Genomic DNA, 24,959 nt, shown 5'->3' on the forward strand with positions numbered 1-24,959 from the left:
GGAGGCAGATGGGGCAGCTGGGAACAAGGGGCCGTATTGTCTAGGAAGTGGTGGAGTCCCTCCCCTTCTCCCTTGTTCCCAGCCCCCTGGTCATGGCACGTCATGGGCAGGGAGTCAGGAGCCTGCTAAGGTCTTCTTGCCTTGTAACTCCTTCCCTGCGTTTCTCTTTTTCTCTCCCTGTCTCCACATCGCCATTGTCTGGTCCGCCTTCACATTCTTACTTCTGCAGACACATAGCCCCCCTTGCCCCCTCGGCCCTAGGCCCCATGTTCTTAGTTGCTATTGCCCTGTACCCACCCCACATTACTGTCCATTGAAACCCTCCCCACCATGGTCTTTCCCAGACACCCCCACCTTCTGAGTCCAGCACTGCCCCCCAGGTCTGCTCAGGGGGCCTCAGGGGAGCACTGACCTCTCCCTCGCCCCATGCTCCAGAGACAAACAGTCGTTTTTTCATTTTTAGTGCTTAATACTGAGAATGTGAAGGTCTGTTTAGTCTTGTCCAGCTAACATAAACCAGCCGGAACTGGGCCATGGCGCGGACTTTGCTGTAAGTTCCCTTATTTGGAATGAAATTCATTTTCACTGGGAGGCAGCAGGGGCTTTGGGGAGGCCCCTCTGGGTCCCCTCCTCAGGGTGTGGTCCGTGGGGCCCCTCCAAAGGTCACCAGAGTGTCTGTGACATGGAGCCTGGCCCTAGGGCATTAGTGTCCCCCAGAACCCCAGGGATGGAGAGGGCCTGGGGTCATATTGTCCAGTACTGCCCTGTTCCAGGGAAGAAACTGAGGCTCAGAGAGGAGAAGGGGTCTGTCCAGAGTCCCAGGGCAAGCTGGCAAAGCCAGGTCTTGAAGGCTCCTGGTTGTCTGGCTCTCATGTGTCTGTACTGTGCCAGGATGCCTCTGACCTAGGAGCTGTGCGGGTGGGGGTGTGGGGCAGGAGGGGGTACTGAGGAATCTGGCTGGAAGTGGCCTTCAGTCTGGGGATCTTCCAAGGCTTCTGGCCTAGCAGCTCAGCGCAGAAGCCTGGGGGCATGAGAGGGGAGGAAGGGTGAGGAAGGCAGAGGGCGGTAAGAGGGAAAGGAGAGGTGGCTGAGAGTCCAGGAGAACTGGTTCGGGTCCTGATTCTGTTGCTCTTGCTGTGACTTAGGGCTCTCAGATGGCTTCTTCGACCTTGGTCTTCACCCACTTGTCCTAGAGGCTCAGCCTTTTTTGTGCCTCCCCCAGGGTATGCCTAGGATGAACCCAGACCAGGGAGTGTTTCTTACCTGTGATGGGCTGTGTGAACCAGCCCACCTAGCAGGTTACTATACCTCTCTGGGCTTAGGTTTCCCTTCCTTGTAAAGAAGCTTGTGGACCCTTCATGAGTCCTCTGCAAGAACATGAGTTGTAGAAGCAGAACTAGAGTTTCAGTCTTGACTCTGATGCTTTCGTAGCTGGGCTACTCATTAAGGACTCAGGCTTCAGAACCTGGGACTCTACAGGGAGCAGTGGTGGGTCTTTGCAAGGAGCACGTGAACTCATATACCCAACACGTCTTTACCCGAGTGCCCAAGAAATAGGGTGGGAGAGGGGCAGGAAGCAGGCCAGCATGGTGGCCGCCAGCTTTCATCTGCACAGCTTACACTGGCCCGCCTTGGGGCTCCCTGGGGCCCTGCTGCCTTTGCTCCATCCTGGGCCGCTACTGGAAAAACAGCAAGTGCATATTTAGATATTCTTTCTAGAGGGAGTTCCCCCATTTAACAGCCTTTAAAAAGAACTTCTCATTTATTCACTTATTCTTTTCACAGAGATCACACAGCTGGGACGTAGGAAGCTGTAACTGACCAGTGTAGGAATCCCTGGGTCTGAAAAAGGAAAGAAAGATGTTAGAAAGCACAGGCCTGAGAAATCCTAACTAGAAGGCCCTGGTGCTAGGGAAATCAGGGCAGAAGACATTGCATTGTTTACTATGAACATTCCATTCACTGCTCTTTTAGCAGTAACGCAAGTACTGGTATCCAAGGCTGTGTATAAAGGTACGTTGAATGTCTGCTTCTAGATGGTTGGTGAGGCGCTCATTTACAAAAGATCATCTCATTGCCAAGAGCAAACCACACCCTAGTGAAAACATTAAACTCAGCATTAAAGTGAATGGAGATGGTGTAAAGAGCAGCTTCCACACTGGAAATCTCTAGGCCGTGAGAAGCCACTGAAGGCTTTAGATTTACTTTTTTGGGTAGATCAGCTTAGCTGCCTTGTGAAGGGTGGATCTAAGAGGGACAGGATAGGAGCAGGCAGGCTAGTTATGATGGGAGGGATGCCTAGGCCTGAACTGCAGTTTTGGTGAAAGAGAGGAAGGGACACATTTTGAGACACATTTAGCACTAATAAACAGTTGGTGGGGGTGGTAAGGGAGAGGGGAGTATCCAAGATGGTGCCCAGGTTTTCAGATGGCTAGGAGGATGGTGATTCCATCGAGACCCTAGGCAGGAGAAGATTGGAGCCGAAGCTGGTGGGTTGAGTTTTGGGGATGCCAGAGGAGCACTGAGGCATTCTGGAGGAGACTTTTGGGTCAGCAGCTTCATGAGCTCAGAACTCATTGGGGAAATCATGGCAGCAATGTGTTGTTGGCAGTGGGTGCCACTTAAACTTTGAAGGTGAATAAAGGATCTCAGGGTGGACAGAACAAAACTGTGGAGTCAGACGAGGAGTAAGGGTGGTGGGCTAGAGAAGCTGATGGAGACCATGGGAATAGAATTTAGAGTTTGTGATATGGCATAACAAAGTAGTTCTCAGACCTTAATGACCCTATGGATGGCCTGTAGATTGTAAAAATATGAGTTCCTGGAGCCTACCTCTAGATAATCTGACTTAGTCAGTCTGGGGTTGGGCTTCTGGGGTATGCTTTTTTAAGCAAGATTCTCAGGTGATACTGATGTGAGAGATCTATGAACCATCCATTGTGAAATACTTCACTGGGAGTCAGTCAGATCTGGGCTCAAATCTTGGTTCTTGGGTTTTGACCTCAGGCAAGTCCCTTGATCTTCCAAACCTTAGTTTCTTTATTGGTAAGCAAGCATCCTAGTTCCCACTTCACAGGGTCATTGTGTGAATTAATTGGGGTGGCTCAGGACCTGGTCCATAGTAAAAAGTAAATGGTAGGCACTTCTTGTTCATAACTAGAAGTTTGAAGATAGTGAGCACTGGGACAGGGTTCAGCCTAATAGGAGTACTCCCCTGCCTAGTGTCTGGCCCTTGGCTGAGCTGTCCCCAAATTCCATCTCCAGGGTGTCTTGTCTGCATTGATAGGACTAGGGGGCTCCTGGCTCATCTAATCAAGCCCATAAAAACTCATGAATCAACTCAGAGGTCAATTTACTACTTTGCAGTGAGAAATCTGCTGTCAGAAGAACTGGACAGTGTGTCAACTACTTGCCATTTTCTCCCCCTGCAGGAAGCTACTTGAGTGCTGGGCAAACCTGGCATCTGGCTGGGGAGTTGAGGCTACAGTCTGAGGATTTGGTGTGCTTGAGCCCTGAACTCTGCCCAGACCACTTCACCAACACCTGGGCCAGCCTATGGCTTCATCTCCCTGGTTGTGCTCCCATGGGCCCCTCTACAGTTTGCTTCAGGGATATCCCCTTTTCCCTGAATCCTTGGCATCCAGTGAACACCTCTTTTCTTTAGGTTTGTTAACACCTCCAGTCACGTCTCTTTTACTGGGGCTGTTTCGTCTCTTGAGGGTAACTATGCATGCTCTGATTCATGACCAGTTGATTTCATAGACTGAAAATCTGGGAAAGCTTTTTGTCAAGTGCATTGGGGAGGCACTTCATTATTGCTCTCTCCCCACTTACTGTTCATACCAGCTTTTAAGAAGGAGGGAGTGCAGTAAGTCCACAATGGCACTTCTATACACAGGATGACTTTGCAACATTTAATATTAGGAGGTACTATTATTAAAAATGTTTATTGCAAAAAAAAATGTTTATTGCATTGTTTTGAGAAAAAAAGCAAATTGCATGGCATGCCTAGTGTGCATAATATAATCCCATTTGTGTTTAGAGTATTATATTTTTCCTTTCTCTCCCCTTCCTTCTCTCCTTCCCTTCTAACCTTTCCTTCCTTCCTTCCAACTAATATTTATTTAGTGCCTACTATGTGCCAGGTGCTGTTCTAGACATTAGGATATAGCAGTGAATAAATTTGCTATCTCATGGAGTTACATTCTTATGAGTATAGGGAGAGACAGACCAAAAAAAAAAAAAAAAAAAAGAAAGAAAGAAAGGAAAAAAAGATGACATATGGGATGTCAGATGGTGATAAGTGCTCTGGAGAGAAATAAATCATGGGGTGTGGCATGGATAGAGATTATGGGTGGAGAGTCTGGTGATGTTTACACTTTAAATAAGTTGGCCAGAGAAAGCCTGATGGCATTTGAAAATGACCAGAAGGAGGTGAAAGAGTGAGCAATGCAGATGTCTGGAGGAACAACTCTGTTTTGCGGTTTGATAACTTGCTATCTGTCTATCCATGCATCTGTTCATCAGCCATCCGTATTTTCTTTGTATAAATACAGACTGAGGCTGAATGGATGCCCACCCAGCTGTTACCAGTGCGGGGTGGGCTGGGGATGGAGTGGTGTGGGAGAATGGGATGCTTTTATTTTTACTCCATGCTAATTGGCACGGTTTTATTTGTTTTTAAAAATAAGCATGTAGTGTTTTTATATTTTAAGCTTTTAAAATTTATTGTATTTAAAAAATTATTTATTTATTCATGAGAGACACAGAGACACAGGCAGGGGGTGAAGCAGGCTTCCCGGGGACGCAATCCTAGGACCCTGGGATCATGACCTGAGCCAAAGGCAGATGCTCAATCGCTGAGCCACCCAGGCATCCCTAAAATTAAAAAAAAAAAAAAAAAAAAAAAAAAAAAAGAACCTTTATGTCCCTGCCCTGTCCCAAAAGAGGGTGATCAACAGAGTCAACTCCCAGCTTTGTCAAGCTGTATTGAGGAATGAATGAGATTCTTGATATATAATGACCAGTGGTTGTGCCTGGTGCTTAATTTCCTTAATTTTTCCCATCAGTGCCCAGGACAGGGCTAGGTGTACAATAGTGCATAATGACAATGGGTGAAATTCAAATAAATGCTGAACTTACTACCCTTACTGGGAGCCCCTGGGAGTCAGCGTGAGGGCTCTAACTCTCATGCGTCTGGAGTCTGGGTAGGTCTGGTTCCCCTCCATAGAGATCAGAGCATGAGCGTGATTTTGGATGCCCTGCCTTAGACATCATGCTGCATCATTTTGGTCACCATTTTATTTTTTATTTATTTTTAAGTAGACTCCATGCTTAGCGTGGGCACTGTGTGGGGCTTAAAACTCATGACCCTGAGATCAAGATCTGAACTAAGATCAAGAGTCAGAAGCTTAACTAACTGAGCCACCCAGGTGTCCCTTTATTACCATTTTAAATTCTACTACCACCCTGAGCAACGGATGCTTTAAAAACAATTTATTGCTTAAATTATTGCGAGTAATACACCCTTTAACCAACATCTCTCCATTTCTTCCACCCCTCAGCCCCTGACAACTACCATTCTGCTCTCTGCTTTTATGAATTTGAGTTTTTTACATTTTATTTTACTTTTTAAAAGATTTTATTTTTTATTCATGAGAGACACAGAGAGAGGCAGAAATACAGGCAGAGGGAGAAGCAGGCTCCCCTGTGGGGAGCCCAATGCAGGACTCAATCCCAGGATCCTGGGATCACGACCTGAGCTAAAGGCAGACACTCACCCACTGAGCCACCAGGCCTGAGTTTTTTAGATTTTAGATGTAAGTAAAATCATGCAGAACTTGCCTTTTTCTGTGTGGCTTATTTTACTTCACATAATGTCCTCTAGTTTTATCCTTGTCCCAAATGGCAGAATTTCCTTCCTTTTTAAGGCTGAATAGTATTTCATTTTGTATATATGCCACATTTTCTTTATCCATTCATCTGTAAATGGACACTCATATTGTTTCTATATCTTGACTTTTATGAATAGTGCTACCACGAATATAGGAGTGCAAATATCTCTTTGATATAGTTGATTTTATTTTATTTTTTAAAAAAGATTTTATTTATTTATTCATGAGAGACACAGGGAGAGAGAGAGAGAGAGAGAGAGAGAGGCAGAGACACAGGCAGAGGGAGAAGCAGGCTCCATGCAGGGAGCCCGACGCGGGACTCGATCCCAGGTCCAGGATCACGCCCTGGACTGAAGGTGTTGCTAAACTGCTGAGCCATCCGGGCTGCCCGATATAGTGATTTTATTTCCCTTGGATATATACTCTGAAGTGGGACTGCTGGATCTTGGTAGTTCTATTTTTAATTTTTTGTGGAAGCTCTGTATTTTTTTAAAAACATAATGTACATTGTCTCCAGCATTGTTCAATGGTTCCCTTTTTCCCATGTTCTTGCTGGCGGTTGTTATCTCTTGTCTTTTTGATAATAGCCATCTGACAGGTGTGAGGGGATATCTTGTTTTGGTTTTTATTTGCAGTTCCCTGATGATTAATGATGTTGAATACCTCTTCATATTCCTGTTGGCCATTTGTATACCTTCTTTGGAAAAATGATGATTCAGGTTCTTTGCTCATTTTCTTAAATCAAGGTATTTGGGTTTTTTGTTTGTTTGTTTTGGCTATTGGGTTGAGTTTCTTTCTCTTTTTTTAAGATTTTATTTATTTATTCATGAGAGACACACAGAGAGAGAGGCAGAGACAGACAGAGGGAGAAGCAGGCTCCCTGAGAGGAGCCTGATGTGGGGACTTGATCCCAGAACCCCACGATCACACCTGAGCCAAAGGCAGATAGATGCTCAACCACTGAGCCACCCAGGTGCCTGAGTTGTTTGAGTTTCTTATATATTTTAGATGTTAACCCCTTATCAGATACATGGTTTGCAAATATTTTCTCCCATTCTGTAGGTTATCTCTTCACTCTGTTGATTACTTCCTTTGCTGGGCAGAAGATTTTTAGTTTGATGCAGTCCCACGAGTCTATTTTTGTTTTATTTGCCTGTGCTTTTGGAATCACAGCCAAAAAAATCATTGTCAAGACCAATGTCAAGCTTTTCCCTTATGTTTTCTCCCAGCACTTTTAGTTTCAGGTTTTACATTTAAGTCTTTAATCCATTTGAGTTTTTTGTGTCTGGTGTGATATAGCAATCCAACATCATAACTCTGCATGTAGACATCCAGTTTTCTCAGTACCTCTTACTGAAGAGGTTCTTCTTTCCCCATTGTGTGTTCTTGGCACCTTTGTCAAAGATCAGTTGATCATAAATGCTTGGATTTATTTGTGGGCTTAGTTTTTTATGCCAGTACCAGAGTATTTTGATTACTATAGCTTTATTATAATTTAAAATCAGGAAGTGTGATGCCTCCAGATTTGTTCTTCTTGCTCAAGATTGCTTTGGTTTTTCAGGGTCTTTTATGGCTCGATATGAATTTTAGGATTGTTTTTCTATTTCTGTGAAAAATAACATTGGAATTTTGATAGGAATTGCCTTGAATCTGTAGATTGCTTTGGGTAGTATGGACATTGAGATATTATTAATTCTTCCAATCCATGAACATGAGATCTATTTCCATTTCCTTATTTATTTATAAAAAAGATTGTATTTATTTGAGAGAGAAGGAGAATGAGTGATGGGGAGGGGAAGAGAGAGAAAGAGAGAGGTGGAGGGGGAGAGAGAAAAGCAGACTCCCTACTGAGTAAGAAGCCTAATGTGGGCCTTGATCCCAGGACCTTGAGATCATGATCTGAGCTGAAAGCAGACACTTCACTGGCTGAGCCACCAAGGTGCCCCTATCTTTCCATTTATTTGTGTTTTCTTTCATTTCTTTCACCAATGTCTTATAGTTTTCAGTGTATTGACCTTTCACCTCCTTGGTTAAATTTATCCTGAAGTATTTTGTTCTTTTTGATGCCACCCTAAGTGGAATTGTTTTCTTAGTTTCTTTTTTGGATAGTATTTTGCACTTGTTTTTTCTGCATATAATTTGATAGCATTTTGGGGGGGGGGACTAGCTTTAGGTATATCCTTTCAATGCATTCAACTTAGTCTGTTTTTGTTTTGTTAACCATTTTTAGATATACAGTTGTATACTGAGATTAAGTACCTTCACATTGTTTTGCAACCATCACCACTGTCTATCTCTAGAACTTTTTTCATTTTCCCAAACTGAAACTCTGTACCCATTAAACAATAACTGCTCATTCCTTCTGCCTCCAGCCCCTGACAGCCACCATTCTATTTCCCATTTCTATGAATTTGACTACTCTAGGTACCTCATGTAAGTGGAATCATACAGTATTTGTTCTTTCATGACTGGCTTATTTCATTTAGCATAATGTCCTCAAGGTTTATTCATGTTGTAGTGTGAAACAGAATTTCCTTATTTAAGCCTGAGTAGTCTTCCATTATGTGTGTATCTGTCTATATATTACATTTTGTCCATTCATCTGTCAGCGGACACTTAACATTGTCTCTATCTTTTGGCTATTGTAAGTAATGCAGCTGTGAACATAGGTGCACAAGTATCTTGTTGGGAGACTTAGCTTTCACTTCTTTTGGGTGTGTACCCAGAAGTGGGATTGTTGAATCATATGGTAATTCTGTTCTTAATTTTTTGAGGAATTGATTCAACTTAGTTTTTTACCAAAAAACCTACAGTTTTATTTCCTTTTCTTTTTCAGTTTTATTTCCTTATCCTCTCCTCTCACACCGATATTTAATGGATTTTTTAAAAATAACTTTATTTTGAAATATTATTGACATGCAATACATTGCACATATTTATAATGTATAATTTGATGTGTTTTGACAGACATGTATATCTGAGACCAACAGCACCATCCCATTAATGAAAGGTTCCATCATCCTCAAAACTTCCCTTGTGCCTTTTGTAACCTGCTCTTACTCCTCCCTATCACCTTCCCATACTGAAGTAACCACTGATCTTCTCTCTGTCACTGTGGATTAATTGGCCTTTTAAAAGAGTTCTGTATAAAAGGAATCATGCAGCATGCACAGTCTTGTCTTCTGGCTTCTTCCACTCACTTATTTTGATATTTGTTCATATTTTGGTATGTTAACAACTCATTTAAAAAAATTATTACTTAGCGGTTTTCCATGGTATGTATGTATCATTTGTTTATCTGTTCACCTGTGGATGGACATTTGGGTTGTTTTCAATTTTATGCTACTACAAATAAAGTTGCTAAGAACTTACTTTTACATAAAGTCAATGTATGGACATGCATTGCCTTTTCTTTTGGATAAATACCTAGGAATGGAATGGCTGGATCATATGGTGGGTGTGTGTTCAACATAAAAGAAACTGACAAACTTAAAAAAAAATCATTGTACCATTTATATTTTCACCAGCAAAGTATGAGAGTTCTAGTTTCTCTGCATTCTCACCACCACTTGGTATGGTCAGTCATTTTAATTTTGGCCATTCTAATAGATGTGTAGTGGTATCTCTCCAGGGCTTTAATTGGCATTTCCCTAAAGATGAATAATTTTGAAAACTTTTTTCATGTGTTTATTTGCCCATCTGTAGATCTCCTTTGGTGAAGAGCCTGCTAAAAATTTCCCCCAATTTTATTGAAATATAATTGACACATAACATTGTATACGTTAAAGTGTACAATGTGTTGATTTGATACATTTATATATTGTAAAATTATTACCACCCTAGCATTAGTTATCACCGCCATCCCATCATATAATTATTATTTCTTTGTTTGTGGTTAGGACATTTAATATTTACTTTCTTAGTAATATTCAAGTATATAACACAGTATTATCAACTATAAGCATCATGCTGTACATTAGATCCCTAAACTTGTTAATCTTATAAATGGAAACTTGTATTTTTTGACCAATGTCTCTCCATTTCCTCACCCCTCCATCACCTGGTAATCACCACTCTACTCTCTGTTTCTTTGAGTTTGACTATTTTAGGTTCCACATATATGTAATATCATACAATACTGCATTTTTTTCCTGTCTGATTTATTTCATTTAGCATAATGCTCACAAGGTTCATCCAACTTACCACAAAGAGCAAAGGTTTCTTCTTTCTCATTGGTCCATTATTTCTTATTGGATTGTGTTTTTTTCTTTCTTCTTATTTTTGAGTTTTGAGACTTCTTTATATAGTTTAGATTTGTCTATTAGGTATTTTGCAGTCATTTTGTCCCAGTCTTTGTCTTTTCATTCTCTTTAAAGAGACTTTTGATACTTTTAATGTAATATTTAAATATATTACATAGTTTCCTGGCATACTCAGCCTGTTATAAACAAGTTCAGGAGAATATATCTCTCATATGGAGCATAGAGTTCAGCTGGAGGGAGCAGAAGGGTATGTAGGGACACTAGGAAAGACCCACACCCATTTTATTTTATTTTATTTTAAAGATTTTATTTATTTATTCATGAGAGAGAGAGAGAGAGAGAGAGAGAGAGAGAGAGACAGGCAGAGAGAGAAGCAGGCTCCACGCAGGGAGCTCGATGTGGGACTCGATCCTGGAACCCCGGGATCACGCCCTGAGCCAAAGACAGACGCTCAACCGCTGAGCCACCCAGGCGTCCCCCCACACCCATTTTAATGAGTCTCTGTGCTCTGGGCATTGCTCGTAATGTTATTCAGAGGGAATGGAGCTCATCATTATGGCTGAGGACCCTGTTTTTATTTGAGATGGCGATGTGTCCAATGAAAAGACTACATCTCCCAGCTTCCCATGCAGCATGGGGTTAGCCATGTGAATACATTCTGGCCAATGAATTTGAATTGTTGGGCTTTGACTAAGGTTCCTTTTAAGAGGGGCAGATAGCTGGTGTAGGTCCTTTGATTTTGGTTTTCCATACTCCTCCTGCTTCCTGCTTGGAATTTGGACAAGGTGGCTGGAACTTCAGCAGCTACTCTAGACCATGAAGCAAACTTAAAGTGTCGTGTGCAGTAGTGAGGTAGAAAGATAAGAGAGGTTTAGATCCCTCATGGCTACAGAATTGATATACTAGCCTTGGACTATGTACTTACACACTTCTTCTATGGGAGAGAAAACACCTTTGGTGTTTAAAAATCCATATTGTTTATGGTTTTTGTGACTAGCAACCAAAAGCAATTTCTAAAGGAATTTGGTTATTATGGCCGTGAGTCAAGGAGAAATCAGTTCTTCTGCACATATATTTATGTCATTGAAATCACACTGTTAGAATATTTTTTATTCCTGTCTTTTCTACTTTTCATACTTACCTTTATCAGTACTGCTGTTTCCTCCATCATTATAACCATCTTCACCTCTGTCACCCTCCTCTTCATATTGTTGTGTGAATAATAATAATAATTTTCATTATTGTAACAGTCTTTGAGAGGATTCACTTCTTGTTGATGGTGGGTTGTTTGTATGTGAAATGTATTTCTCTTGGTAAATATTCCATGGAGGGGTAAAGGAAGGGGGAAGCTTTGATATTGAGGAGCATCTGTGGAAATGGGTGGAGTTAGGATTCAGATGTAGGGCAGCTTCAGTGTTCATTGGTCATGGGCCATACCAACCATTTCTGCCCTGCAGATAGACAGTATTGTCCCCCACGTTGAAACTCTCCAGGGATGTAAGTGAAACAATAGGGATGAATTTCAGTCTTCTGCCAGGATTGGCCTGTGGGTCAGGTCAAGGTTAGCGGTGCCTGTAAAGAAAGGCTGGGGAAATTAAACTTGATGGTGTAAGAAATAAGAAACAAGTGAAGGTTCTTGAGTAGGGAAGTAGCATGATTTGTATGGGAAGGGTTATGAATGGGGTGGAGGGTGGAGGGGTCTCAAAGTTGGGAGGCTTTCATGGTGGTCCAGGCATGAAGTGGTAAAGATCAAGTGTTAGGCAGATCATGTATTAAACAGTTAAGCAGAGACCAGGAGTGGATTAAACATTCAAAACTTATTTTTAAAATTATCAGAGGAAAATACCCGTGTGAAGAGAAATAGAGAAGAAGTAGGGAGAGTCTGGGTGAGTCATCAGACCTCAATCCAAGTATGACACTCAGTGAAGCATAGGGGTAAGGAAGAAAGTTTGATGGAAGTATTTTAGACAGCAGTCAGTCCTAAGGAAAGTTCTGCAAGACCCTTGTGGAGTCCTCAAGCCCAAGCCACAATCCTGGTTAGCAGAGTGACATATCTCCCAGGAATGAGCCTGCCTTAATATCCCTACCCCACTCAGTCATTAGCTGGGAGCAGTGGGGAGGGGGAGGGGGAAGCCTGGCCATGGAGCAAGGACTGGGATGGATTTCAGAGTTCCAGAGCTGAGGTCCTCAGTCAGCTGTCTTCCTGTGGTGGGAGATCTAAGAGGGAATGACAAGGGTGAGGGATGAGGAAGGTGCTGTGTCTTGGGGCTGTCATTGCAAATAGCAATGCTGACCTGGACTGGCTTCAAAAATGAGGAGCCATACTATCTCAGATCACAGCAAGTCCAGCGGTGGGTGGATTTCAGGGTTGATGGTCAAGGATGTAGTCAAGAATGAGGTACTTGCCATCTCTGTGCTCTGCCATCCATGGGTTGCCTTCCTTCTGGACTAACAGTGACATGACCACGGCAGTCCCAGGAATCACAACTAGACACAACAATATTTAGAGGAAAAAAATGACCTCTCTCTTATGTTTCTTTGTATGGAGCAAGGAAACCTTTCTCAGAGGGATTTGGCAGGTTTTCCACTGAGCTTCATTGGCCAAAAGTGGACCACATGGCGAAGGGAATGGAACCATTGTGATTGGTTAATTCCAGCAGATTGCAACCGTGGCTGTACATTAGAACCACCCTGGGAGCTTTTAGAAAGACCCATGCCTGGGCCTGTCTTCAGAACTTCTATATCAGTTGGCCTGGAGTGGGAACTGGGCATCTGATAACTTCCTTAGGTGATGCTAACATGCAGCCAGGATGGAGAACCACTGTCAATGGGAGTAGAATGGATGCTGGGGAAGCAACGACCATGTCCCTTATAGTCTCTTACTGCTTTTGTGTGTCTTGTGCAAGTCACAGCCTCTTTGGGCCTTAGTTTCCTCATGTGTAAAATGGGTGCTGGCAGTGGCCCCCTCTCACCATTACTGGGGAGACTGAATGAGCTCATGGATGCTCGTAGACTTTGCAAACTGTAAGTCACTGACACCTGAAGAATGGTTGCTCATCATCCTCCTTCAGTTTGGAGGGAAAATTTAGCTTCTGTGCTGCCAGGAGCAGGGTAGTGGTTTCTCCTAAGCACAGCTTCCTGCCATTAAAATAAAAAATGAAAGAGAAGGGAAAAAAGACAGACCAGGAAGCCAGAGGCAATTGCAGTGGGCTTTTTTCTTCTTGGAAGGCGTGGGTTTGAATGTGCTGCTATAAATGGTTCATGCAAACGAGTTGGAGGGGCCCTGGCCGGATCCTGAATCCAGGAGCGAGCAGCAAGCAGCGAGCAGCGAGCAGCGAGCAGCAGCGGGGAGACAGCCAGGCCATGGCTTCAAGCATCTCTTCCTGTAGCCCAGCAAGTGGGTGAGCTGGGGGCTGGTGGATGCTCCCCTGCTGCCTCCAGGGAAGATGGTCAGATAAGGCTCTGGCTCCTTAGTGTTCCAGGACACACCTGGCTACTTGGCTTCTTGGCTGTTTCTGTCTGAGTGAGCCCTGCCTGGTGCTGCCCATAGTGCTGAGGAAGCATGGAGGGCCACCCGTGGGGCTGTGAGGTCACGGTCCTGCAGGCTCTTTCCCTCGGGCACCACTGTGTCCACAAAGGCCCTGGGACATCGTGGCTGGAACGGTGACCTTCCAGCTGCTGTCGGGAGCTTGGATAAGGGGCAGAGGGGACCAAGTAAAGACCACCCACCAGCAGCCCTGGTCTCTCTACCTCCCTCCTCCTCTTCCTCTCCTTCTTTTCTTTCTTCCTTCATAAAATATACTTTCAGTGCTACCCAGGGCCTGCCCTGTTAGGTGCTAGGGATCTGGAGCTAAAAAGTCTGTCCTAGGCTTTCTCCCAATCTGGGAGGGAGACCTTTCCACCATTGCAGGGCAGGGGCTACACAGAGCGCTGGACATGTCTTGGAGAAGGAAGGTCCCATCTGCCCTGGGGTGTTAGGATGATCTCAGGGGCAAGGGCCCTCCAAGCTGAGAGATGAAGGTGAGGTAGGAGTTTCTGAGTATCTAGTGTGGTGAGGGCCATTCCAGGGAGAGGAACAGTATTCAGAAAGCCATGGACATGTGAGGTACAGCCATGTTCTAGTATATATGTGGTTCTTGTACATGGAGTGTAGGTGCTTGGTTAGGGGGTGTGGGAGATGTCACAGGAGGTGAGGTCAGACACATGGGTACATGGGCTGGGGCCAGTTCACAGAGGACCTTGAATGTTCCCAAAGGAGGGTCAAGTTGATCTACTTTGGGCTCTCAGCTGGGCAGTGACCCAGCTGGATTAGTCAGGCAGAAAGGTCAGTCTGGCAGCCCTGAGGAAGGGCTATGTGAAGAATTGTCCAGATGAGGGTGATGCTGGTGGCCTGAACTTTGGGAGGAGCCAGAGGATGGATTATAGAAGGACACAGTGACTGCTCCTCAGATGGAGGAATCCAGGATGACACCAGACTTTTGGCCTGGCTAGTAGAAACCAGGCCACAGAACCTTGGGGATGTACCCATGTTGGGTGGGGTCAGGAAGAGGACTGAGAACCAGTGGCACCCAGCCGAGAGCATCCTGGCCCATCCTTGGCTCTCCACGGACCTTGGTAGCGAGTGGCAGAGAGGGAGGGGCTGCTGCACACAGCGCAGGAATTCCTAACTCTTTTCCCCCCAGTGATTCCCCTCCCATAGTTCTGATGCAGGGAAATCCTGGTTCAGAGCTAAAGATGCCTGTATCAGTGCCTCTGTTTTACAGATGTGAAAACTGTGGCCCAGAGAGGGGATTGACTTACCCAAGGTCACAGAACAAATTATGGCGGTGGCATCAGGACTAGTAAAAATAGACCCCCCACAAAGACTAATGTAGTCACCTCACTTCATTGGCTCTGAGAACAAAGAGCTCCCCTCTGGGCAAGAGCAGTGGGTTTGGCTAAGCAGGGTAGAAGGTGTGAGGGCCGGGCATTGTTTTGGAGAAGGCGGGGTGCCAGTGAGGAGGGAGAGATCCCTACTCCCATTTGCCTGGCATTGAACCCAACACAGGAGCTGCATTAACCTACCTTCTGAAGCCCTTACCCCCATGAGGAGGAAGGAACCTCTAGAGGCGTTAAAAGGGGCCACTCTCACTGGGTCTTCCCAAATCCGAGCAGGCCTCTGCAGATCTTCCCAAGCCTTGTGAAGTTTTACCACAAGCCACAGGATCTGCTCAGAACCTAGGAGCCTGACTCCCAGGGATGCTGGAGAGGGCACCCTGTGCATTGCTGGGGTCTCTGGTGGCCTGCCTGACCCTCGGCTCCAGCAGCTGGAGGGAGGGAGGGTTGGAAAGAGGGAAGGAGGGAAGAAGTAACCCTGAAGCGTGGCAGCATTTTGAGGGAGGAGCCTGAGATTCTTTACTAGAGAAAGAGGAAAGGAAGATGGGAGCAAACGGTGGTTGATGGTTGTGCAAATTGGGAGATGGGGCAGCTGCAGGGAGGAGAGTGGGGTTTCTGTCATTGCCTTCACTTCATAGTCATTTCTGCCCTTCTTGGACTATTCTTTAGGCAGGACTACAGTCCCCACAGCTGCCTTTGGTCCAGCAACCCCTGAGCTCTGGCTCCAGAGGGAAGGCCTGCCAGATTGAGCCAGCCACATGCTCATGGTCCGCAGACCTTTAGGGACTCAGAGCCCCTGTCTGGGGAGCTTCTTGATGATCTGATGAGAGGCTATCTGGGGCTGGGATCAGGGACTCACTCTGGGCCGAGGGCTGCAGGTGCAGTGGCAGGGAATCAAATTCCTTCATAGGCTCCAGTGGGCTTGAAAGCCACCAGCCTCTCTGCGAGGCCCTGAATAGACTTCAGCACTCACAGGTTCCTCTGTGCCTGGGGGTGTCGCCCTCCACCTTGCAGCTAGCATGGCCAGTGTCTGCCCAATTTTATAGGAGGAACAGGTGCTGGGACCCCTGCTAAAGCAGTTAAGGTTCTTTAGGGGAGCCAGGTTGGAGATCACAGCGGGCAGTCTCCCCCCAGCTAGGCCTGAGGGGATGAAGGAGCTCTGAGGGGCAGAGGCCCCTGGGAAGCTGGAAAAGTACTTCTGGTAGAGGTCTCTCTCTTGGGCTGGGATTCTGAGACCTTGGGCCTCACCTGCCCTCAGACAGCCCCTGGGACTCAGCTCATTTTCTCTGCTCTGCTGAATGGCTTCCTAGAGACCAGCCTCACCCCTGCACCCTGATCTGGCCTGGGCCCTTCGTGGTCACCAGACCGGTCCTCCCTGAGGCCGTACCCATTAGTGTTTGCTTGGCGGATATCCACTGGCCACCCTTGACGGAGGTGCACCATGCGTGCCTACAAGTGCAGGCTCTGGAGGCCAGCTGACCTGAGGGCAAGTGCCCCCTCTACCATTTCCCACCCTGTGGCCCAGTTTCTCCTCTGTAGGGTGCGTGCTCCTCTGCCTCCCACGCTGTTCTGAGTATAGTACGTGTGTGAACTCACTGCCCCCCACCCTGAGCCCTGTGACGCAGGCACTAGTATCAGCAAACCCCATTTTCAGAAGAGGAAATAGAGACCTAGTAGGTGTTAGAACCAGGATTTGAACCTTGGCAGAATGACTCCAGAGCCTGCTCTTAACCACGGCCTAGTGTGAAGCCGCCTAGTGTAGACACATACTCTTCAGTGGTGGCAGTGAGTCACGTTCAGCGTGGTCAGATCATTGGGATCTGACTGCCGGTGGCCATGGTGGGAGTGCCCCAGTCCGAGGGCCTGGCCCCTGGAGGTCCTGCACCAGCATACTCTCCTACCTGCTAGTCCCCAGTGTGTGAACCTGTCGGCATGGGTGGTCTCAGCAGTGGGTGGCGGGCAGGAGGTAGGGGGCAGGGGGCATGGCCAGGGCACAGAAGTAGGGGTGGGGACTGAGCCAGCTGGTCCTGGGCTCTGCTATTCCTTAGTAAGCTGGACCTGGGAGGGGCAGGAAGCAGAGGAGAGCCTGAGAACAGGCTCCTTAGAGGCAGAAGGGTGGGCTGCTGGAGGCCCAGGGGGCCCTCCCAGACTGGGGGTGGCTTCAGTGGTTGGGGGCTAGGTTCCAGAAGGGGTGGGCACCATGGGTTCTGGCTGAGTCATGGGGTCTAAAGGGATACGTGTGTGTGGGGGGGGGGGAGGGGTGGGGGGTGGGGGGAGGGTGGTCTCTGCCTGCAGAGGAAGGATTTAACCTCCTGCTATCAGCTGCCAGCTTTTCTCATAATCCGGACAGGCCCGGCAGGATCAGGCGGGTGTGTGTACGCGTCTCCAGTGGATGAAGCTCATGTCTTGCCCCAGCACATGTGTCCTGTCTCCCACGTCACCTTGGGTCTCATCTCTGTCTCACCTCCCCCATAAATGTCTCATGCTCTGCACTTCCTCACCCTCCTCAGCGAGGTGATAATTGAGGCAGCACCTTACGAATTCAGGCCCTGGCAATTTATCACTTGCAATCACTGGGACAAGGACTGGCTTCAAGTTTAAAATTCATTCTACCCCTGAACGAAAACAGAGCACTAACTAGGGGACGATGTTGAATCTGCTTACTTAGAAGAACCTACGGTACTCAGCACACTGAGATGGCATTTTCATTTCAGGCCTGCGTGCAATCAGGCATTTTAAGCACTGGTGACGGTGCCAGGTGCCAGGGTGCTAGGGTGCCAGTGAGCAGCGCTGAGGAAGTGGTGCTAACATGATGGTGAAGGTGGTCCTATCTATTAAGGCAGGCCTCCCTTTCTTTTCCTTGGTGTGACATTTATGCTTCACGCTGTACTTGTATCCTGCCTCTGACATCTCTCCCGTCTGAGGCTAGGCAGCAACCTTAGCCCCTCTGTGTACCACCTGAAATCCTGAGCTCTCTGGATCTCTGAACAACACATCGACAGCAGTAGTTGCTTATTGAGCCAAGCTCGGGGCCTCAGAGAAGCTCGGTGGCTTGCCCAGTCATGTGATGGCAGAGCTTGCCTGTCTCAGCTCCTGAGAGCGGCACAAGGGTTGGCTGGGCCCATCCATCCATCCACCCTCCCTGGCCGGTGACATAAATCTTATCATAGGCAAATGTTTGCTTCCTGGTGGGGGCTCTATGGGCGTGGGCTCTGTCTGGCACACTCTGTCCTGGGGTTTGAAACCTGGTTTCTTCCTTGTTCTGCCCTTTCTGCCTGGCATGGACGGTGACCCCTCCGTCTGGTCCAGGCTGTCCAGGCTTGCCCTGGGAGGCAGGTGTAGGTGTGTTTCTGTCTTGGAGGGTCTGAGAAAGGGCTGCTTGGCGCTGGGCCCAGGGTCTGGGAGGGGCGGCCAACTCCAGGCTGTTTTCTCAGATTCTCTTTCAGTTTCCGCCCCCGCCTCTGCACCTGTTGTGTTCCCATCATACTGGGCGGCTGGCAGCTGTCACTGCTGGGGCACCTGTCCCAGCCCCAGAGGACGTCCTATGGACTCCCTGGCTCTGGTTTCTCTGCAGCACATGGCTTATGCTCTTGGTGTCCCTGTGTGTTTTTATCCTCATCTCCACGCACATCGCTCTCTCTTGTACTATCATCCTGATTCTGGGCATAGGAGGAAGCTTTAGGGTGGGGCTCGCTGCTCCCCATTCTCCAGTGCCAGGCCAAGTCTAATAGGGTAGGGAGGATGGTCCTGGTAGGTTGGACTTAAGCCTCAAATGCCAGGTGACTCATCAGCTCAATCAAATTATCTCCTGTTCTTGACGAAAAAGATGCTATAGCAACCAGGGACTGCCTCCCAGCTCCTCCCCAGCAGGGCTGCTTCCCCTTCCTGACCTCTCCATCTATAACTGCCCTCTGCCACCACCTCATACCCCTCCTCCTTGTCCAGTCTTATCTTCCAAGCCTTTGGATTACCTGACCCGTAAGTCATGTTAAGTAACAGAAGAAATTAAAGCTGAGTTGAAGTCCTCGTTATTCTCTACCCACTATGTGACCGTTGGAAAATCTACAGCTTACTAGGTGTCATTTGCTACACTTGTGCAATGGGCACATTACCGGTTGACCTTCCTGAAGGCTGGACCCAGAGCTTTCTTGAGTCTCCTTTCCTTCAGAGATCTTAATGTGATGGTTTCTATTGTCTGGTGAACTTGTTCCGTGTTTTGTTCTGCATTTGCTAGGTCTGCACTAGATTAAATTCTGAGAGGACAGGTTCAGCTAGGAAAGTGGGTGCTAGGCCTTGGGGGGCATGAGGTGGACGAGGAAGGATGAGGAAGGACATGAGGTGGACGAGGAAGGATGAGGTGAGAGGTGAGCAGGGGAGCCCACACCATGGAGACCAAGATGGTGCCCAAGAGGGAAGAGAAGCAAGCAGAAAGGAATCAGAGGACAGGGAGACGGCAGGGAGAGGAGGGTCGTGGGAGCTGAGTGGGTTCAGAGAGCCAAGGGGGTGGAGGCTCCCTAGCCAGAGAGCAGGTGCAACAGGGGGCTAGCCAGAAAGGGAGGGGGCTCTTTCTGACCCTGCCACACCAAATCGCTCCCCGAGGGTACATTCAGCCCTCCCTTCTGCCGTGGGCTCTGAGGCTTGCAGCCCCCATGCAGATCATGGACAGGTCTACTTTCTGCGAGATTTCCAGGATGGTGCCTGGCACACAGTAGGTGTTCAACAAATGGTAGCATTTATAGCCTCTGCTGTAGATTTGCCTCTACCTTCCTCATTCCCGTTCCCATCCTTTTCATCCCTTCATGTTCCGTTTCACATCCTTTCTGGCCAGAGAACAGAACACTGAAATAATTCAGTCAGAGCCAAAGGAACTCCATTCCTTGATCCCAGCATGGCTTCTGCTTGGCTTCTGAAGGGAGCCAGTTGGGTCTTGCTCACCAGTGGGTCTATGGTGGGTACTCTGGGAATGCTTGAAGAGTGGCTGAATGCTGTAGGTCAGTGGTTTTTTCACCCATTTAGAAACAGAATTCTTTGGTCAAATGAAATTTTATATGATGCCTCCATTAATGAAACAGAAGGATACAGTGCTGGCTGCTGCTTCATCTGTGGAGGCCTGGACACAGCTCTTGGGTGGCAGTAGGGGGACCCTCAGACCCAGGATGCTGGCACTTTCTATTTAAATTAGGCAAGTGGATTGTAGAAAACAGGACCCAGGTGTGCCGATGCTTCAGACGGTGCTTCAGACGGTGGTGCTATGAAGGCCTGGGGCAGGGGGCACCCAAGCACCTCCCAGGCCACTGGGGGGTGGCCACCGCCCACCTGCAGGACTCCTGCTTTGCTGAGCTTTCATTCTGTCCCCATGCCTGCTTGTTACTGACCCCCAGTCCTGCTTCTGGAAAATGACACGAATTCAGTTCTACCTGCGAGATCTTCCCTGGGCACTTGCTCTGTGCAAGCACCGTGCTAGGCCCTAGGGAAGTGAGGGCAAGTCAGGTCCAGTCTCGACCATGCTCACGCTGCTGCTTTGTTCCCTGGCACCTTTCCTTCTTCCAGCATCCAGCATACCAGATGACAGAATGACCTTTTAGAAATGCAGGTCTGGTCTTGTTGCCCCTTTGCCGAACCCTCTCAGAGGTTCCTGACTGCTCTCAGAAGAAAGGCCAGATTCTTCACCCTGCTCGTCAGGGCCCTTCTGGGGTGTCCTTTGACTACCTTGGCTTTGCCACTGGAAAATTTCCTCTGGCTTCTACTACTGTCCCTGCTCCAGGTGCACTGACCCTGCTGCTTGAGTGTGTGGGGCTTCCTCTGGCCACAGGTCCTTTGTATATGTTGTATTCATTCCCTGGAGCTTTCTCTCTTCAAAGCTACCTCTATGGCACATGGACACACCTACTTATCCTTCACCTTTCCTTTTCAAGAAAGCCTGCCCTGAGCCCCCCTAAGGACCATGCTCCTTTCTTTCAGCACACTTTTCTAGTATTGTGATTATATGTTCCTTAGTGAGATTACTTGATAAATAGGTTTCCCTCTGGACTGTAAGTTCTTGAAAGCCAGGACCTGTCTATTGTTGATCACCCTTGCATCTCCAACTTAGTTTCTGACATAGTAGGTGCTCATAAATGTTGGTCAGTTGGATTTTTGAGATACACCCAGGGCAGGCAGACAAGGCTACAGCTAGGCATGGCCATCTCTGGGAAGGCAGAGGAAGACGAGGGGTTGGGAGAGGCACAGCTTGGGCTCAGAGGAAAGACAAGCCCCAGGAAGGGGAACTCACCCTCCACTCAGGGTCTCGAGGAGGCTTCCCTGAAGAGGTTCCCAGTGCTCAGGGAGTGGGAAGACTCGGGGGTTAATGGGGAAGGGCCCAGGCAGGTGCATTTTAGAAGGCAGGCAGGGTGAGGGGGGTTGATTCTCCTGCTGCAAGAATAGCCTCCAGATCAGCCTCTTTTTGCTTTGGTTTTCTCATCTGTAAAATGGGCATAAACATGCACCTTATCCTTTAGGGTTGTCATGAGGATTGTTAAGTTAATGTGTGTAACACGCTTAGAGCTGCCTGGCACACAATCAGCCTTGCGTTTGCTATTATGATGATTATTCATCCCACAAAAGGAGTTTGGGTTATTTCCCCTCTGTTAGACTCTGACTTAGCTTCCTCCCTAGAGGAACTGCGTGTGTGTGCCATGGAGCGTGTGGGCACGTGCACATAGGGCCATGCATAGCCATGAGCAAGATGTGCTGTAGAAAGAGACAGCCTAGGGGATCCCTGGGTGGCGCAGCGGTTTAGTGCCTGCCTTTGGCCCAGGGTGTGATCCTGGAGTCCCAGGATGGAGTCCCGCGTCGGGCTCCCGGCATGGAGCCTGCTTCTCCCTCCTCCTGTGTCTCGGCCTATCTCTCTCTCTCTCTCTTTCTCTTTCTCTATGTCTGTCATAAATAAATAAATAAATAAATAAATAAATAAATAAATAAATAAATAAATAAATCTTAAAAAGAAAGAAAGAAAGAAAGAAAGAAAGAAAGAAAGAAAGAAAGAAAGAAAGAAAGAAAGAAAGAAAGAGAGAGACAGCCTAGTGTGGATTGGGTGTCACCACTTATTCCATGGAGAAGACTCAGGCATGTCTCTGGTCCAGGAGGAGGATTAGCCTGCTGGGTTTGTGGACACTTTCACCCAGGGCCTGCCTTGCCTGCTGGCTGATGACCCCAGGCCAGGCCTGAGTGCCCCACCCCCAGACCTACTCAGGGCAGGCAACAGCAAGGTGTTGGGGTGAAGGCTCAGAGCCTAGCATAGCCTTTCATAGTGCCCAGGCCTCTGAGTCTCATCTGACTCAGGGCAGTCCCTGCCTTTCTCGTGGCTCTTTCCCCAGCCCCTCCGCCCACTGGCCTTCCCTCCCCACCCAGATCTTTCCCTGGAAACGCAGATCTCTGACCCTGAGGAGAGCCTGCACAGGGTGATGACCTGTGAGATTATCTCACAGACCCAGAGTAGAGTCCTGGCTTGCCTCTGACCTGGTGAATCACCTCAGGCAATTTCCTTAGTCTTTCAGAGCCTCAACTTACTTTTCTATAAAACAGACCTAACATTAGCCTCTGCCACCTGGAATACAGATGAGAGAATGCACACGGTGCCTGGTGCCAGACACACTGGGAGTGCTCGCTGCTCAGCGACACTCTTCTGGTGATACCTGGGGCTCCCAGCAGTGGCTGCCTGGGGCTCGAGGGACCTGCCTTCCCCTCTACCTCTGCCCTCTCTATCTGCACCTTTTCTGCTCCCCTGAGTGTCGGGTGCCAGGTTTTGCACTCAAGATTTCTCTAGAGCCCGGTCCCTAAGGGTGTGCGTGTGTTGAGTATGTACATTGCGAGGTGCGTGGGTATCGGTGTGAGTGTGTGCTGGGCAGCAGGTGGCTACGTGCACATAATGGTGAAAGCTTATAAGAGCCTGCACTGTGCACGTACATGTGACTCGGTGCAAACAGGCGGTGAGGTCATACTGGTGTGCGCTTTTATGTGTTATGATGAAAGGGGCCGAGTGGTGGGGGGTAAAAGATCGGATCCCTGGTTTGCTTCCCAGCCCTGCCTCTTTCTAGGTTGGCGACTTCTCCTTTTCTCATCTGTAAGGAGAGAACAATGTACTTATTGATAACAATAATACTGACCTCTTCATTCAGCCAGTGAGGACTGAAGGAGTTAATACTCCGGAAGCATTTGCAGTAGAGCCTGGAGGAGCAGAGAAGCCGTGTTAGCCGTTTGTTATTAAGCTCCACTGGTCCGAGTGTAAGCCTCTTGAGGATCGGACAGTGCGTGTTTTGCTCACCATGGTGGCCGCATTGTCTTGGTCTGATGTGGCATGGAGTAGGTGCCTAACGGCTTGTGGATGGCTGTCAGCCTGGACGAATGGTGAGGTGGCGTGCGCGCGTGTGCCTGTGATGAGGTGTGTGATGGGGAATGAGCATATGTGTGCATGTGCATGTGTGTGAGTGTGTGTGCGTGTGCGTGTGTGAGTGCGCGCGTCTGCTCTGCTGGGGCATCTCCAGTGCTTTCTGGAGCTCGGCTATTTCAGGAAGCCTCCAGTCTCCTCCTCCTTATGTAAATAAACATGACAGATCCCGTTGCCTGTACCAGTGCGGGGAGGTGGGGGAGGCTCTGGGAGTGGGTGGGAGCCGGAGGCGGCGAGCGGGGCCAGAGGGGTGTGCTTGCGTGTGCGTGAGTGCGTGCGTGTGTGCGTGTGTGTGTGCGCGCGTGTGTGGCCGGCCTCGCGGGCAGGCAGCCGTGTGTGCGGGAGGGAGTTGGTGGGGACGCGGGAGGGGCGGGCTCAGCCCTGCCATGCCGGCTGCCGGCCGCGGGGGAGGAGGAGGGGCCGGGGGAGGGGAGCTGGCGGCTAGGGTGGCTCGGTGACGAGGCCAGCCGGCCAAACGAAGGTGGCCGTGCTGCCCGCTGCCCGCGATGGGGGGACAGATCACCCGGAGCACCCTCCACGGTAAGGCCCCAGCTGATGCCAGGCGGTCTGCCCGGTCCCAGCCTGGGGACCACCTGGGGAGGCTGGGGCCCCGGGGGCGTGATCATCCCCTGCCTCTTTACTCCTTGGTGGGCCCTGGGGCCATGGCAGGGGGTGCCTTTGGGTGGTTGGCCCTGGGGTGGAGGAAAGCAAGGGAACCTGGGGAAAGCAGGAAGAGGTGGGCTTTCCCTGGTAGCCGGCAGAGGTCAGGCAGCTAAGTCTCCCCACAAAGTCTCGTTGTCCTCTTACCTTCCCCGGGTGCTGACCAGCCCCCAGCATGGGATGTGAGGTCCCGGGTGTCCGTATCCCCCTCTCCTAGAACTGAGGTAAACCTTAGTTAGACAGCTGGGGGGACCTGTTTGTCAGTCCCGGGATGCAGGCCATGGAGGTGAGCCCTGTGTTTCGTGATGGAGGTGTGGAGAGATGTGTGGGTGCACGCGGGTGTGTGTGACTGGGTGTGTGTGCCTGTGTTCACAGGGGTGCATTAGAGGTGTCTGTGGGTGTGTACCTGTGTCTGCTTGTGCCTCAACCTACAGATGTGCAAGTGACAGCCCCCCACATAGCCTGACTTCAGTTCTCAAAACGTGGGCTCTGTTGGGGAGGCTGGTGAACTTTTGACCCCTGGTGTTTATGTCCACGGCCAGACAGACTGACAGGCAGGCAGGTGAAGGGGTGGAAGGGAGGAGCACGGATTGGCTCCCTTCATGCAAGCAGAGCTTCTGCTTGCCCGGGCTCCTGTCCCCTGGATCCGCCTGGCTCAGGCGCTGTGGTCTTGGGAGTAACATGGCCGATGTGGCACCAGACCCAGAAGGGAAAGACTTCCCAGGGACTTGTTTTGTCATCACTGGGTCCAGGGAGCTGGGGCTTCTGTACAAAACTGGCTGGTGCCAGAGCAGTGTGGGCTGACCTTGGGCAGTCCCTGTCCCCTGCTCCCCTGCTCCCCTC

General features: G+C 48.6%; 1 protein-coding gene across 5 annotated transcripts in view; it reads left to right on the top strand.

Annotated features, from left to right (window-relative positions):
- NEURL1 (neuralized E3 ubiquitin protein ligase 1) overlaps window positions 1-24,959 on the top strand; it is a 79,363-nt gene that overhangs the window by 21,774 nt on the left and 32,630 nt on the right. The window contains exon 1 of one of the 5 annotated variants that reach the window (XM_025467096.3): window positions 1,813-2,013. The exons of 1 other annotated variant lie outside the window; for it this stretch is intronic. In XM_025467096.3, the coding sequence (XP_025322881.1) occupies window positions 1,947-2,013 (67 nt within the window). In that variant the 5' untranslated portion in view covers window positions 1,813-1,946. Of the gene's footprint in view, window positions 1-1,812; window positions 2,014-23,848; window positions 23,997-24,959 lie in introns of those variants that run through there. 3 more of the 5 variants (XM_025467097.3, XR_003144145.3, XM_025467093.3) reach the window with 3 other exon arrangements.

Source organism: Canis lupus, chromosome 28, assembly GCF_003254725.2.
Source record: "Canis lupus dingo isolate Sandy chromosome 28, ASM325472v2, whole genome shotgun sequence".
Classification (NCBI taxonomy): Eukaryota; Metazoa; Chordata; class Mammalia; order Carnivora; family Canidae; genus Canis; species Canis lupus.